Source organism: Epinephelus lanceolatus, chromosome 20, assembly GCF_041903045.1.
Source record: "Epinephelus lanceolatus isolate andai-2023 chromosome 20, ASM4190304v1, whole genome shotgun sequence".
In the NCBI taxonomy this organism is placed as follows: Eukaryota; Metazoa; Chordata; class Actinopteri; order Perciformes; family Serranidae; genus Epinephelus; species Epinephelus lanceolatus.
The window spans coordinates 21,391,299-21,406,759 of NC_135753.1; the positions used below are offsets into that span (position 1 = coordinate 21,391,299).

Consider the following 15,461-nt stretch of genomic DNA (forward strand, 5'->3'; position numbering starts at 1 on the left):
ACGGGGGGCTGGAGCCAGGGGCCGTACACCCTGGACAGACTGTCATAGGGCTGACACATAGAGACAGACAACCATTCACACTCACATTCACACCTACGGGCAATTTAGAGTCACCAATTAACCTGCATGTCTTTGGACTGTGGAAGGAAGCCAACAGATGTCCTAAATCCTACAAACTCATTTTAAAGGCGAGGGCCAAATGGGGATGAAAATTTAGGATGCTTCTCCAACATGCAGACGGATCTCTTCCATCTCCTAGTGCACAAAGAAAGAAAGAAAAAAAGGAAGAGACAGGAAGTTTAAATCACAAACACAATTTAAAACTGTTTTGGTGTATTTTTGGTCTTTAAAAGAGGTATTTATATATTTTTTTCTGCAATGTGTGGGATCTTTATTTTCTCGAAAGGCACCAGTGTAACTGGGCTAGAAAGCCACAAGAAGGTCCACAGGATGAAATCAATGTAAAAAAAAAAATCTATTCATTTAAGACATCTGTGCACAAAAAGGTCCCTAAATCTTTATTTTCTCCACAGTTTTACGCTCCTTTGCCAGGCTATACAATAAAAAGTAAAACATGGCTTGGCTTCCAGTGAAGGAATTGTTTCCAGTTCACAAAAACGAAAACAGGTATTGCTCGCAAAAATAAAAATAAATCCAGCACAAATGCAGAAGCAGCCCTGAAAACATTAAAACATTCATAACACCGCCCTGTAAAACCACTACAGGGCCTACTGTAGGCCTGCCTGTGCTGACCTTTCAAAATTAAAAGCAACTTAATTTCAAAAAGGAAACAAATGTGTCCACACTCACTGCTAAATAAAGTATAACTACTTACGTGTTTGTGCTTCTTATCCATAAATGTTCTCACCATGTGAAACAGCAGCCTCTCCCAGGTAAACAAGTATATGCAGCTGTGACCTGACCTTTCTCAGGTGAACAGGTGAACTTCCTGCATTTCCGCTTTCTGCTCACTGCTCAGAGACGGGAAAACGACGCCCCCTGCTGTCCACAGTCGCCTACAGCAGGACCTTTATTTACAGGGCTTTATTGCCTGCAGTGGTGGAATGTAACTAAGTACATTTTAGTACAAACTTATTCTTACTTACTTACAGTACATACTAGTACATAGCATTTCTTCCTCTTCGGGAAGTTGGAAGTTACTCAAATAAAACAATAGGATAGGCAAACATCCCCTGTTCGGTTGAACTGTTGGCAGATTAGACACATGAAGCTCACCTACATTGTGATCACCAATTTTTTATTCAACTTGTAAAGTACATTTTATTGCAGGTAAAATGCTTAAACAAACACAAACAAAGACACCTGATACAAAATCTGCTACAATATTTCAAAATAGTTTAAAAATTGGGTTTAATCTGCACGTAATAGCTGCCATTAGCTGTCTAATGTAAGAGACAACAACAACATCAAAAGTACCATCAAATTCAAATGCATAACAATATATGTGATACATGATATGTATGTGATAAAATCTTAAACCAGAATTTTATCAGTTGCTACAGGCTTAATCCAGAAAACACATTATAACTCCATATATTACATGTCTATAGTCCTGAGAATATTTGGGATAGATTTATGAACCTGTTTTAATTTTTAGCTGCACAATATAGATGGTGCAGAACAACCACAGCTCCACCCGGCTTGGTCTTGGCAAGATGCTGGAAACACCAATAAGTCCAAACTGGTAGACAAAGATTTCTGCACACTTACATGCAGTGTAGATATAAGTGTGCAGAAATCTTTGTCTACCTAGCTGCACAAAATAAGAATATAAAACAAAAAGACTGTATTTACACTCAGACCACATTTTCATAGTAAGAATATAGTCCATTAAAATCCCATATACATAATAAAAACCTTGTTTTGTTATAATATTCTGATAAAAATATAAAGCAAGTGCATCCTATTGTTACTCTCGAGATTACTGCTGTAAGAAATATCTTAAATAAAAATATAGATAAAATGGTTTGAACATTAGCATTCAGTGATCACTCTGTATCAGATGGCTTCACAAGCTTCTCCTCGGCTGCTGCGGCATCTGTGTCGGACACCTCTGCCTCGCTTTCCTCTGTGGCATGAGTTTGACAGTAATTGTTGGCTGACTGCGTCTTGTTCTCATTCTGTTTTGTCAGGGCGGAAATGTCCAAAACAGCTGCTGTGTTCTGGTAGTCGCTGGATGTCTGGTCGAGCATGTTATGGTAGAGCTGAAAGAGGAAGGATATACTCGTAGATTAGATATATATTTACATGTCTGTCAAGCTGTGGAGGTGAAAAAGATAAAACTTTGCTTTAGATAGAATAGTTTCACCTCCTACAGGCCTACCTTCTCCTCTCTGTCTGTAAGCTGGTCACACATAAAGGACACCAGCTTGGAGAAAGACGGCCGGCTGGAGGGATCCAGAGCCCAGCACTTACACATGATCTCATACCTGGAGAAGAGAAACATGGAGGAAAGTGGTGAGATACTGTCCTGTGTTTGGATTCTCAGTTATTTTTGGTCATGGACTTTCCACGTCTACAAGAGACGTGCAAAGTACCCTAGGTGTGTTGGTTGTTGACTTTCTTGGACACCATGTCAAGCTCTGCCTGTTACATGCAACGCTTCTTTCAAAATACACTTCTGTTTTCACAGGAAATGTAACATCTATACAGTCTCTTTAGAAATAAACGTGCTACATTGGTGCAACACCGCAAATAGATGTTTTTTTTTCCCTTCAACAACAAACACACATGGTTAGGTTTAGGCACCAAAAGCATGTGGTTAGGTTTAGGAAAAAAGAACAGGGTTTAGAATCTTACAGGATGCGAACACCTATCTCACAGGTGAAAGTTGGTGTTTGTTTGACCCATCCACCACCCTCCTTCACCACTTTAACTTTCGTCCTTGTCCCACCACGTTTCCCCCTGATGCCGCCGGGCACCTTTGAGCTATAACAGCAATCATGCTGATGTTAAAGGATGTCTTGTTTCATTAGTTCCTGTCGCCGCAAGTCACTGCCCAAGCGCAGGATTTCGATGACTTCGGAGTGAGACTGAGCTCAAGCAAATCATGTTGGTTGTACTGAACTAATTGAGTTTAGTTTTCAGTAATGCCAGAGTTGGATCTACTTAAAAAGATACATGCAAATTGTTACCTTAGTTTTTTTAAGTTGAACCAGTGGACTATTTTTTAGAGGGTGCATAGGTGGATTTTTTATTTTTATTTTTTTGGGCATTTTTGTTGTATGAAAAGTAACTAGTACCTCAAAATTGTACTAAACTACAGTTCTTGATGGACTTAATTACTTTCGATCACTGACTGAAGATGTTGCCATGCATTCACAAATCTATATCTGCATGCACATTTATACTGTCTCATACAGTTTTTACCGCTACTATTCATTGTAATTATTGAGCAAATGATTAAAATATTTACTTTATCACGACAGTGTTGATCTGGTTTTAAATCAGACAGAAGACACCTACACAGACTCGTTGGCGTAGTATGGACACTCCATCTTGAATCCTCTCTCAATCATTGAATAGAATGTGTGATCCACCTTCATGCCCGGGTATGGAGTAACACCTGAGAGTTACACAGACAGAGGTGGTGTTAATCATTGATGATTTTGTGTTTTTTTGAAAATGTGCTGCTCATAAAGTGTGCTTGCAAAGAGTACCAAGTGAAAAGATCTCCCACAGCAGGATGCCATAAGCCCAGACGTCACTCTTCATGGTGTAGATGCCCTGAAAGGTACTCTCTGGTGCCATCCACTTCACTGGCAAACGCACCTGCAAAGCCAAGTCATGCACATATTGAGTAAGAGGTGATGAGAATCCAGACAGAACTTAGCAGCTGATGAATGTTGTAAATTTAAAATATCATCTGACATACATTTCCTCTCACAACATAGTTGGAGTCGTTGTCGATGTCCCGGGCCAGTCCGAAGTCACCAATCTTCACCAGTCTGCCCTTTGTCACTAACACGTTTCGAGCAGCCAGGTCTCGATGGATACACTGCAGACAGGCAGATCCTATCATCAGGATGTTTACTTCACTCACACCACACATAAACCACGTCTGTGACTGCAGTTTGACACTTGGGCTTGACAGATGTCAGTGTAAAGGGTTTCCGCAGTGTGGCCCTTTGTCTCTTACATTCTTGGAGGACAGGAACTCCATGCCTCTGGCCACTTGGTAGGCAAAGTTGAGCAGGTCATCAAAGGTCAGGGTTTGCAGGTCCTCTGTCTGATCGTCTGGGTCCTCATAGATCACTGGGTCTGCAGATAAAGTTGGATCAGTGGGGCTCTGACAACTGTGATAATATATTAGTGTATCTGTTTGACAACATGCATGTTCTGACATCAGGTGGGACTTTCTTACCTTCAAAGCTGTCCATGTCACCAGAGTTGATGGTGAGGAGGACGATGTCCTCCTGCCCTCTGGTGGTAGAGCTGTGCATGGGCACGTAATTGTCCACTGCTTGGTTGAGCTCACTGTGAAAACACAAGCAAGACCATGATTGTTATTGAAATGTTAAACTTCCAACACAGTGGTTGAGCAAATATTCCTGTACTTCTGTAGAATCTAATGTTTGATTTTCCCTTTGTTGCCCTCACTGCCAAACTATCCCTAATAATGTTCTTTCCATCCTGTGTGTCATATTATTCCCACCTGGAGCTTTTCCTTGGCTGCAGGTTGTGGTAAATGCTGCTGAAACGGTCCTTGTTGAAAGCATCGGTCACAGACTTGTGGTAGTGCTCCCTGTTTGTCTTCAGGTAGTTCAGTAGATCTCCATAACAGCAGTACTGGAAGATCAGGTATATGGGTCCTGTGTGGGGAAAGCAAATAATAATTGGGAGTGGTATCTGAAGTCATGGCACTACCCATCCACCTACTTGAGATGAAATCAGATGCAATGAGTATATACAAATATGTTGTGCTCATAGCAGTGGGACCTGTACCTGACTCTGTGCAGGCCCCGAGCAGGTTAACAATGTTGGCATGGTGACCGATGTGAGTCAGCATCTTAAGCTCTGACATCAAAGCCTCCTTCTCCACTGTCTCGTGTTTCTCTGCAGCATCAGACATCAAATAAGCTGCTGATATGACCTTCATTTACATTTTGTATTTTGCTTGAAGAATAAACATATGAAACACTAAACCTTTAAGCATCTTGACGGCCACCTGCTGCGAGACTCCAGGCTTGTTGATGCCATAAGCTGTAGCCTGAACCACCATGCCAAAAGCCCCAGAGCCCAGTTCTTGACCTGAGGAGGACACAGAGACTGAGTAAGTACTAAACTAAGCACATTTACTCAAGCTGTAATTTCCTAGTTAGTTAAAGATTAAACTGGCATCTCAATTCTTTAGCTTGTGGCTCCTCAAAAAAAAAAAAAAAGGTGTCCAGTTGGGGCCCCTTGTCAGTCGTCAGATATGAGTTGTTCGACCAAGGAGTGATTTCCCCTCTAAACTTCTCAGATGTTTTCATTTACAGAACTATTCAAGCACCCGATCCGGATGTTATCAGCCCATTAAATGGCTGTTATCTGTAGTTATAAGCTTCATAAGCCCCTTTCACACCTGAAATTTTTCATATAACCCAGAGAGGCTGTATGTGAGAATGTAAATGTCCGCATCAGTTGGAATGGATGTTAAATAGACTTTACTCTGCCCGGCTCCCCTGTAAAAAGGCTGACTGAGCCCATGTGTGAAGAGAGCAGGTAACTGTGCGAAGAATTCTTAGCGAGCAATTTGGCATATTGATGACATTTCTATAATGTCACTCGCACAAAACTGGGAGAGGACAAACATTCAAGTGTGAAATAGAGGGGTCATTTAGACAAAGATGGCGACAAAAACTTCAACAAGAGAGACGATGAGATTTGGGAACTTCTGTTGGTAAGGGCAAATCGCCAAAAATTGTCAGATAAATTCAAGGAATGGCAAGAGAGTGTGTTGTTTATGACCAAACCATGAACTGGCTATGTGACAGTGGTGTAATCCCTGTCATGTCCTGCCTCCTGCGCTCTCTACCCAGGCACCGCCCCTCACTTTAAACCAAACAAAGTATTTCCGGTAGGTGAGAACACTTCTGTCACAGACAGTCCTGTTGTGTAGGAACCTTGGACACTGTCTAGACCTGATTCTCCAGACATTGTCAAGAGTTCAAATGAGAAACCAGCTATAGATATGGTTCAGCAGAGGCATGCTTCACCACTGGTAGGTTAAAAAACATTATCAGTCCATTTAATGACTGATAACCACCCAATTCAATGTAAATATTGGTTTCAGGTGGGACTCAAACCCTAGTCTCCTGGGTGAAAGTCCTGTGTTTGATTGATTCTTTCCTCTCCTGATAAGCATCTTACAATCCCTTACATTGTCATCTGCTTAACCTCGGAGGGGGCACTACTAGGAAAAGTCTTCATTGAAGGCTTTTTGCCACAAAAGGGAATCCTTGGTTATGATAAGAAAGATTATAGTTGTTTGGGTTGTTGGGTTTCTGCCAGAAAGCCCTCTAGGCAAACATCTGACATGTGCAAGGGGGCCCAACCCCTACTTTGGAAACCGCAGTTGTGCACTACTTTTAATATTTTAGGTAAATTTAGCAGAGCATATTTTTGTACTAAGTGGGATTTTACACTCACAAATTCTTCTTTTTACAGTGCTTATGATGGAGTGTTTCTGCTATCACGTTCAAGCGTGGCGTATCTCATACCCAGTTCCAGGTTCTCCCTCGGAAACTCCCATTTCTGGTCGTACTCAAAGTTCTTGAAGTTTAAGTAGATGTAATCGTTGTCGTTGGGTCCAACCATCTGGAGCATCTGAAGCTGGGGCTGATACTGGGGTTTCTATTGGAAACACAGAGGGGTTGGCATCATGTCCTTGTGTGTGTGTGTGTGTGTGTGTTTGTGTGTGTATGTATATGTGTCGATATGTAATACATACCTTCTTTTTAACAAAGTACAAGAGCGCAATGCTAACTACTGCTAAGGCCAGAAGCAGAATCAAACTGCCCACTTTCAGCACCATCATGCTGCTGTTGTTGTCATCTGGAGGACCTATAAACAGGGATAAGGAACAGTTTCAAAAGACAGCCATCAAAAAACACTTATTAATTTCATGATTTTGATATGGAATTGATCTCACTACCAATGGCGGCCTGGAGTGAAGGCTGGGAGTATATTAAGTTTCGAGTTCCGCACCAGGAACCAACTGAGTTTGTCAGGCAAAACCTTAAACGGTGTCCATTCACTCGATCTCTGCTCACAGAGCTTTTGATTGTCTTCTTACAGAGGACATCAGAGTCTGTTTGAGAGGACTCTGGGATCTCCTCCCAGGAAGAGTTTGTTTCACAGCTGAGACAAAGAGCACAGACTTGAGGAAATCTGAATCGAAGTGTGTGTGCGTGTGTACATGAGGGCTACAGTGCTCAGACAATGAGTATACCCTTCAATGGTCCAAATACAAGACGTCCAGTTATAATTTGCTGGCACGAGTGTTTCCATCTCAACGTTGAAGGTATCCGTGTCGTTGTCAATCCAAATATTTGGTGTGTCTGTAATAAAGTTAGTGACAAAAAGCTTTGCACAATTTGAATAATAATTGTAATGTAAGTTTATTAAATGAATGACAGATGCACAGCATAAATCTCTCTTACCTACAACACACAATGACATAGTCTTTGTTTCGTTTTTTCCTCCAGCCTCCACGTGTAATTTGTAAACTCCCGATCTCAGCACATCACATAACTTCACAGTCCTGAGGAGACAACATTCTTATTAAACCAATACATCAATGGTCAACACATTATATTTTCAAATAAGCTAGTTCACTGAGCTATGGAGGCCCGGAGAGGCAATTAAGAAAAAATATTCTGAGTCTGATCTTAGTTTTCTCTCCTGTATTTATGACTTAAGAACAGGTGAAAAAAGGTTTGCCAGAGGAATTTTTATACGTGCTTTCTTTCATCTGTGAAGACAGGTGGGGAAAAAAGTTACGGCAGTTGATTTTTTTTCTTTGTCAGGATCATTTTTGATTGTTTGTTGTTGTAATACTTATTTCGGCCACAAGAGGCTGAGGTGCGCCACGAACCCTTGTTCTAGATGAGGTTTTGTTTCACCATGCACTCTGAACATAAGGCACATATATTGTGTGCTAGCAGTTATGTAACATGACTGTCACGCCATTCTTTTGTGCTCCAAATGAAGAGTTTTCTAATGACAAATATCCTCTCAAATTATTTCAGATTGTTTGACGATGAGAATTCGGTTGAGTCATAGACATTTCAGATAAAAACAACTACTAACTGTATACTGAAAACATCCCACCTCCTAACATCAACCACCTACAGTGTTCAAAAGTACTCTTGCTATGGATAAAGTGAAAAGGCCTGAAAGATGGATTAAGTAATGGACTATGGTTGATGCTCAGATGATTAGTAACGAGTATTATAAACTTGCTTGATGTTTTTCTTGTCATGGGTGCCATTAATTCTGGAGCAGTAAACAGATAATGTATTTGGGACGTCTTAACCTTCTCTAAATCTACTATGAGGATGCATGATGACGATTGACCTTGTGGCAGAAACCAGTGGTGCATGCATAAAGCCAAACTGAGTGGAAGCATTTTTTTCTCCATTAAATAAATACATTTCAAGCCAAAAAAAAAGACATAACAGAAATTTTACATAACTATTTGCACTTTGTGTTTAGAGTGCATGGAGAAATTAAAATGAATATGTAGTAAACACTGTGTTTTATTAGGCACCTTTTCAAACTTTAAATGGTTAGAGCATATAAGAGCTTAGAATGATGGAAGCATATGATGGCCATTCTCAAGTTCATGCTCATGAGTTGTTGCAGTTATTTTTGGGTTAACACAATTTGTTACACAGATTGGGTGTTAAATATAAGCATTTGTTGACCACTACATGTATTGATAAAGAAAACCCTCAGAAAAACCCACATTTAGACGCCAAGACCTCAAGGAACACCGCAGAAAAATCCATGCTGTGATTTGGTATTAAAACTTTTGACATTTGGAGATTTCTGTAAGAACTGCTTATTTCCTGGATCATATGGTGAGCACATCTGCTCTGAAAACTGCTAAAAGACCCCCTTATCGTCAGTTTACCTATGACAGCCATACATCCTCTGAATGCCAGAGGTCTCTAGTTTGTGGTTGTTAAGTTTCATGAGGCAGTTAGAGGTCACAATGGGTCATTTTATACAGTGATGTCCGTTTAAAAAATGGTCTCACTACAGTGGAATGACCACTGTGAGGGCTAACATCATCACACATGAATAGTCTCAGCTTTCCAGTCATACCCACACAAAATGCTGTTTGTGTTTTTGTTTTAGGGTACATGCAGAAATTAAAATTCACCTGGATGAAGACATGGATGCTTTTAGTCCTATTTAAAACATGGGGCCCACTTCAGCCCCTTGTAGCTGAAATGAGTATTAAAAAAGACAAACACGGGAGAAAAAAATGATCCTGGTCAGAATGGAAAAAAGAAACGGCCAAAACATTTTCACCTGATTTCATTGAATTTAGATTAGACTTAGAAAACAGATAACCAGATTTTTCCCCCTCACTTGCTTTTCAGGGCTTCCATACTGGCCATACGCATGTAGACATGTACAAAACATTTAAGCTGTTCTCATGAGGATTTACGAAAAACTTTGTGACATTTTTAGGAGTTCAGCCCCAGGAACATTGCTTCATGCAGCTACCTGTGTTTTGTCACCCAGCTTTCCCGGATGCATTTAGTCATAGTTTTATCAGGAGCTTCCCAGTAACAGTGCTGGAGCACAGGGTGGTAGGAGACACTGGCTTCCAAACAGGAGCTGGAGGCCTCCTGAGCTGACATGATCTTGCTCTCATCCAGCTGGACAGAGAGGTAACCTTCAGCTGAGGCAACACAAGAGTAAAAACGAGACTGAACATTAGAAAGAGGCCTTTGTTGGTAACAGCTGATACTACTACACACACAGAGAAAGAATAAAGTTTGTTACACTGACCTTGGACATGAATGTAAACAGACTTTGTCATTTGGTTTTCAGTCCTGCAGGTATACGTGCCACTGTGGTCCACACTAACTGAATCGATGAACAGATAAGTCATCCAGCTTTGATCATGTCTGTCATCTTTTATGCAGATCTGGAACAAAAGCATATGCAGTTGTTGTGACTTTGGAAAGAATAATGTAGTACTTTAAGTTTTGTGTCACAGTCTTTGACATAAAGGCAAAGAATTCAAATTTGTGCACATGAAAATTAAAATAAAATCTCACTGTGAATTACTGTACCTCTTTCTTGACTTTAGAGGAGCATGCTAATGTTTTGTGTCTCATAGTTTTGTTACCGTTGTCCCACACAAATTCCGGCCACCTTTGCTGTGTTCGGCAGCGAAGAAGTACAGACTGACCAGGGCTCACAGTCACATTAGAAAATGTATCATTTTCTTTGTCCAGATCTGAAACACACAGCAAGGCCTCGAGTCATACAACAATTCATTTTTTCAGTGTACTTTCATAATTGTTTGCTATGACATGATTAATAAGAGACAGTATCTGGGCTGTAAACTGCCTTGAAGTAAAAAAATACTGAGCAAACTGTCTTCCATCTGTAACCATGTGGTTAAATCATTTATGGGATGCATTTAATGAAGTTGTTGTAATATTAATTACCATAGTCATACAGCTGGGAGCATTCTTGTCCTTCAGCATTAGTAGCACAGCACATCAGTTCTTTATCAGCATAGTCACTGCTGGATATTGTGCTCGCTGTCCCTCTGCCGTTTGAAGAAACAGCTTTCCCATTTTTGTTCCTGTCCAAAAAAAGGATAAGTTTTAGTAAATCATGCTATTATAAGATGTTTTTTAATCAGTTAAATACACTTTGAATATGTACACATATGTAATAATGCATCTTACCCAGACCATTTCAGCGTGGGCTTTGGGCAGCCCTCAGACATGCACGTGACATAAGGGGACACACGGGGGACATCAACTTTATCCAGTGTAAGCTTCGGTTTTGTGGGACGTTCTAAAAAAAATAAATTAACATACTATTAAAGGCATTCAACAGCAGTGTTCGCTGTGTTGAGTGCTGACTGGGCATTGTAGCAGCGAGATGATGAGATATGAGAGAGCTGTTACTCACTCGTTACTACATGCAGAGACACAGTCATTGAGGTTCTGTTTCCATCGCTAGTTTCACAGCTCAGCGTGTGCTCCCCTGAATATCTCTCAGAAAGCGTTGGTAGAATCATGGAGTGACTCACATTTCTGGTCAGGATTAAAAAACAGGGTCAGTTTAATCATATGCATAAAGGGGAAATACGCCTAAATACACACACACTCACACATGGGCATTCACTTACACTGTCAGTACTTGGCCTGCTCCTCCGGTCCAGTTGCATACAGAGTGCTCAGAGAAGTGCTCCGGGGAGATGATGAGTTTCTGACCAACACACACCTCGACGCTGACAGGACCGGACGCATTCAGATAGTCAGCTGGCACAAAACAGGCCACCTGAAAGACAAAAGTCACTGTTTAATTATCCTGCATTAAGTAGCATTATGATCCAATGGCAATTTGTTTAAATGTTGCAAGAACACATACACAAAAAGTTGACTTTTAAACCAGTATGTCAAGGCATATAACAATACATAAAACTATTTCAGGTCTATATTTTAATTAGAAATCATCAACAGGACTGAGTATGATTAGATATATAAATAGTGGCGAAAGCACAAGTGTTACAAATAACATGACAAATACCAGGACACTGAAACTGAAGCAGCTAAATGGAATTCAGTCATCATTAATTGCATTATTTTTTACACTTGTGCTTTTCCTCTACATGTCACAAATAATACCTCTCATGTCTGCTTTCACCGGTGTCCTCTGTTTAAAGGTTATACTAAAATGGCACATAAAGGCACAGGCTTCAAACTGAGGAGCAGAAATAAAATGAGCAAATTCAGTAAAGTTTGTGCTATTTCCTTCTCTGGCGTTTCACAACCTCTTGATGCCCTGCAGTTTTGTTTTTCTGTTTCTAAGTGAGTCTATGTTGTGTACTCTAAAAGACAAAGTATCTTTGGTTGGTCAGTTAATATGGTTGCATATGGAAAACACTGGCAATGACAGGAATATATGTTCTGGACAAATGCACTGCAAAAAGCAAAAATTAAACAACATTATTAACTGTAAAACCTGCTGTTTAAATGCACTATTTGTCAGCTCACATTTACTGGCGTTAACAAAAGGACAACAGTTCCCCTGCACTCAATAATGTTTCAGAAAATTACAGTAACTCAGAGGGACTGGTACATATATGTGTAATTAATTTGAATATTATAGTTAAAACACAGTCAGGTTACCAACAGCTTTTACCTCATGACTGGGCACACAGGCCGGATTCTGCGCTGCCACACCATCAGAGCAATGAAGCTTGACAGCACACAGCAGGAAGACCGCTGCAGAAAGACAGAAAATGTTTATATATGTTTTTAGGCTATTAAAAATGATTTGAAATAAAAATACATGAGAAATGTAATCATAAAAACAAGAAAAAAATACTATATTGTGATAAATATAAGTTTATTGCTTAGTTAATGTCATTTTGGTGGCTTACTATATAGGTTACACAGTAAAGTAGATACACTGTATTTTTTTAGACTGTAGCCTATATTTTAAAAACACTTCTTACAACCTGGCAACTCATTCACTCATTTGGTTGTTACAGGGACATGCACATACTATGATTTTTGGTATTTCTTTATTCCAACAGAGCATCATGCTCACTTTATATGATGAACAATAAAAGTGTCAGGCTCTTTACACAAGTTAGCCATCTTTGATCTAAAAGGTTCCTCAAACTGTATTATTGAAGCAAAGCTGAAAGTCGACATTGAACCAAATAATTAATAATTATTAAACATTTATTTCTGAGGTAGACAAGTGATTCTCTTGTAATTGTATTTCCAAATATGCAACATGAAAGATATCATATTACCATTATTTTTTTTGGAGGGGTGGGGGGGTGGGCGGGATGTTGTAATAAACAGCTGGTAAAGAGAATGAATAAATATCCTTAAATCATAGCCATCGCACTGTGCCAGCGCTGCCAATAAATCATCCTACAGAACAGAGACCTGAAGTGGTCTGACTCACCCGCAATCATATTTCTTTGGCCCCGCATTGATGCTTTCTTTCTGTCTGTCACATAGTCATTACCGGGTCAGGCAGCGAAACTTTGATGTGCAAGATGTGTGCTAGCACTTTTTAAACAGGGGAAGTCCATGACGTTGACAGCCACGCCTAGCTGCAATATTTTAAGAATTAAAAACAAATTAAAAGCAAAAAAGCAACCGAAGTATGAAACTATATGCAATTGCAATGGATTGCAATAATATTATAGGGGCAAAAGTACAATACAAATACAATAATGTATAATGAAATTGTTATAAAGTCGTATTTAAAGTCATTTTCTGACTGACTCAAGCTGACTGGTTTTTATTCTTGAAAAATATCTGTGATGCAACCAAGACAAAAACTGATTACAACAAGTTTTATATATGTTTAAAATAAAATTGTCATGATTTTACATTATTTGCCCAATATTATTTCGCCTCTAAAATATCTTAATGCATTTCTAAATTTTCAAATGAACACTACTACTACTACTAATCCTGTCTATCAAGGACACACAGGTTAAAAACTAGATTTTATCCAAAAACAATGACTGCATTTACTGAATTCATAAAGGCTTGACTGTGAAAAATATACCTGAGTTCAATATGAGGGATGTGTGCGATAGGCGGAATGCCCTGTGTGTGTGTGTGTTTTTGCAGTGTTTTTTGAAGAGCAATATTGCGTACTGTTTTTTTTTTTTTTTAATTGTTTTTATAAAAAAATTTTTTAGTTATATTTGCACTGGGGCGTTGCATTCAATTTCGTTGTACATGCACAATGACAATAAAGATCTATTCTGTTAGGGTTTTTTTTTTTTGTCCATGCCTGTCCTGGTGTTGTATTATCATGCACCTGTGCAGGCTGCACTGTGGGTTTATATAAATTGATTTATTAAATACAACAATAATTTGCCACAATCTAACCTGCATTTGGCAATAATTTTACCTGACGGCTGCACGCGCAGACTGAGGAGGACTGATCCCTGCAGACTTGGCTGAAAACACTTCTACATGCTGAGCCACATTATTCTTTTGCATTCATAAAATCACTGTGCTGCACGTTCAGTTTGCGGCTTGTATTTGCAGCAGGTAAACTCTGCCAGACGCCGTGGCTGTGGCTGTACCCACAATGCAAAGCTATGCTAGCTGGTCCCTAGCAGAGCAACCTGACTGTGAGCAAAAACAACAACAGGCTACTTTGCGAAAAAGGCAGCTGCATGGATAGCGACAACAACGACGATCAGGATTTCACGGATGCAAAGATATTTCCTTAAACTAAAATGCATCCTAGCCTTATGATGTGAGTACTGTAGCCTTTTAAGTGTTCTTCACCAGCTGAAGTGATATTAATCCGTTCCTTTGAGGGGAAACTGTTTGCAGGCTAGCTGGCTAGCTCGCCAGCTAACTGCGTCTCTCTATGTTTGAGTGTCTTCCGGCAGCAGCGGTGGCGGCAGCAGCGGTGCCATGAACAGTGGACTCCCAGCTTCAGCTGCTCCGCTTGGGGGTGCCGGGATACCTAATGTCAAGGTGAAGTTTTGCCGATATTACGCGAAAGACAAAACCTGCTTTTATGGAGACGAGTGTCAGTTCCTGCATGAGGATCCGTCCATCCACGTCCACGGCGGCGGTGGTAGCCCCGTCCCGTTGTCCATGGCCGGGGGTGGCGGGACGCCAGCGGGGTATTCCCTCGGCGGCTCCGCGGCGGCCTGCCCGGGCGGTGGGGGAACCGGTGTGTCCAAGAAAAGCGAAGCATTGGGGCCTGCAGGCACGTCTCTGGAGGGGCAGCTGTTAACCAGTGAGTAACAATTATAGCAAGACAAGGCCGCACACGGGGGGACTGACTGTGACTTTACTTTTGGGCCTTGTTGGGCTTTGTTAAAATTTAGCCCGGGGATTCACTGAGGCCTCTTCACCCCAAAACAACGTGGGTATTTACCTGCCAAACATGATCCAGCCCTCAGTGTGCAGCTAGCACACACCGTGCTCTCTAGCTGTGTTGTGAATAGCTTTGTCTTCAGGTGGTGTTAGTTTTGTTTTGTAACAACATGTAACATTAGCCATGCTGTTGCAGCTCTCACGGAGGAGGCCTGCTGTTTTTGTATAACAGCTGTGAGTGGGCAGAAATCCGCGATACTACAGTCATTTAGCTAGTGTAGCTGCTAGCCAGCTAGCGTTAGCTAAACTAGCGTTAACCGCTTTAACTAACTTTATTGCATTTGGCTTTGGCTCAAGTTAGGTGTTGTCAGTTTCAGT

General features: G+C 40.6%; 2 protein-coding genes across 2 annotated transcripts in view; one reads left to right on the forward strand and one right to left on the reverse strand.

Moving 5' to 3' along the window:
• Positions 1–1,241: 1,241 nt before the first annotated feature.
• LOC117264654 (receptor-type tyrosine-protein kinase FLT3) lies at positions 1,242–13,314 on the reverse strand. The gene is made up of 24 exons (XM_033638790.2): positions 13,189–13,314; positions 12,409–12,491; positions 11,393–11,544; positions 11,173–11,297; positions 10,944–11,055; positions 10,698–10,837; positions 10,317–10,483; positions 10,030–10,168; positions 9,742–9,919; positions 7,665–7,765; positions 7,454–7,562; positions 7,157–7,362; positions 6,953–7,065; positions 6,723–6,855; positions 5,167–5,271; positions 4,966–5,076; positions 4,676–4,832; positions 4,385–4,497; positions 4,160–4,281; positions 3,896–4,018; positions 3,681–3,792; positions 3,487–3,586; positions 2,345–2,450; positions 1,242–2,225 (listed from the first exon to the last, which is right to left on the reverse strand). Exons 1-24 carry the CDS (start codon positions 13,214–13,216, stop codon positions 2,010–2,012), a joined length of 3,051 nt encoding a protein of 1,016 aa, XP_033494681.1. The 5' UTR covers positions 13,217–13,314; the 3' UTR covers positions 1,242–2,009.
• A 1,032-nt stretch (positions 13,315–14,346) lies between these two features.
• pan3 (poly(A) specific ribonuclease subunit PAN3) overlaps positions 14,347–15,461 on the forward strand; it is a 29,942-nt gene continuing 28,827 nt past the window's right edge. Inside the window, exons 1-2 of the mRNA XM_033638792.2 lie at positions 14,347–14,508; positions 14,648–15,003. Of these exons, the coding sequence (XP_033494683.1) occupies positions 14,489–14,508; positions 14,648–15,003 (376 nt within the window). The 5' untranslated portion in view covers positions 14,347–14,488. The remainder of the gene's footprint in view (positions 14,509–14,647; positions 15,004–15,461) is intronic.

Coding starts and splice junctions, on each gene's coding strand:
- LOC117264654 (XM_033638790.2), bottom strand. CDS start 13,216: ATGCGGGGCCAAAGAAATATGATTGCGG. Junction 9,920..10,029: donor TGTTTACATTCATGTCCAAG/GTCAGTGTAACA, acceptor GTGTTGCCTCAG/CTGAAGGTTACCTCTCTGTC. Junction 6,856..6,952: donor TGTACTTTGTTAAAAAGAAG/GTATGTATTACA, acceptor TGTTTCCAATAG/AAACCCCAGTATCAGCCCCA.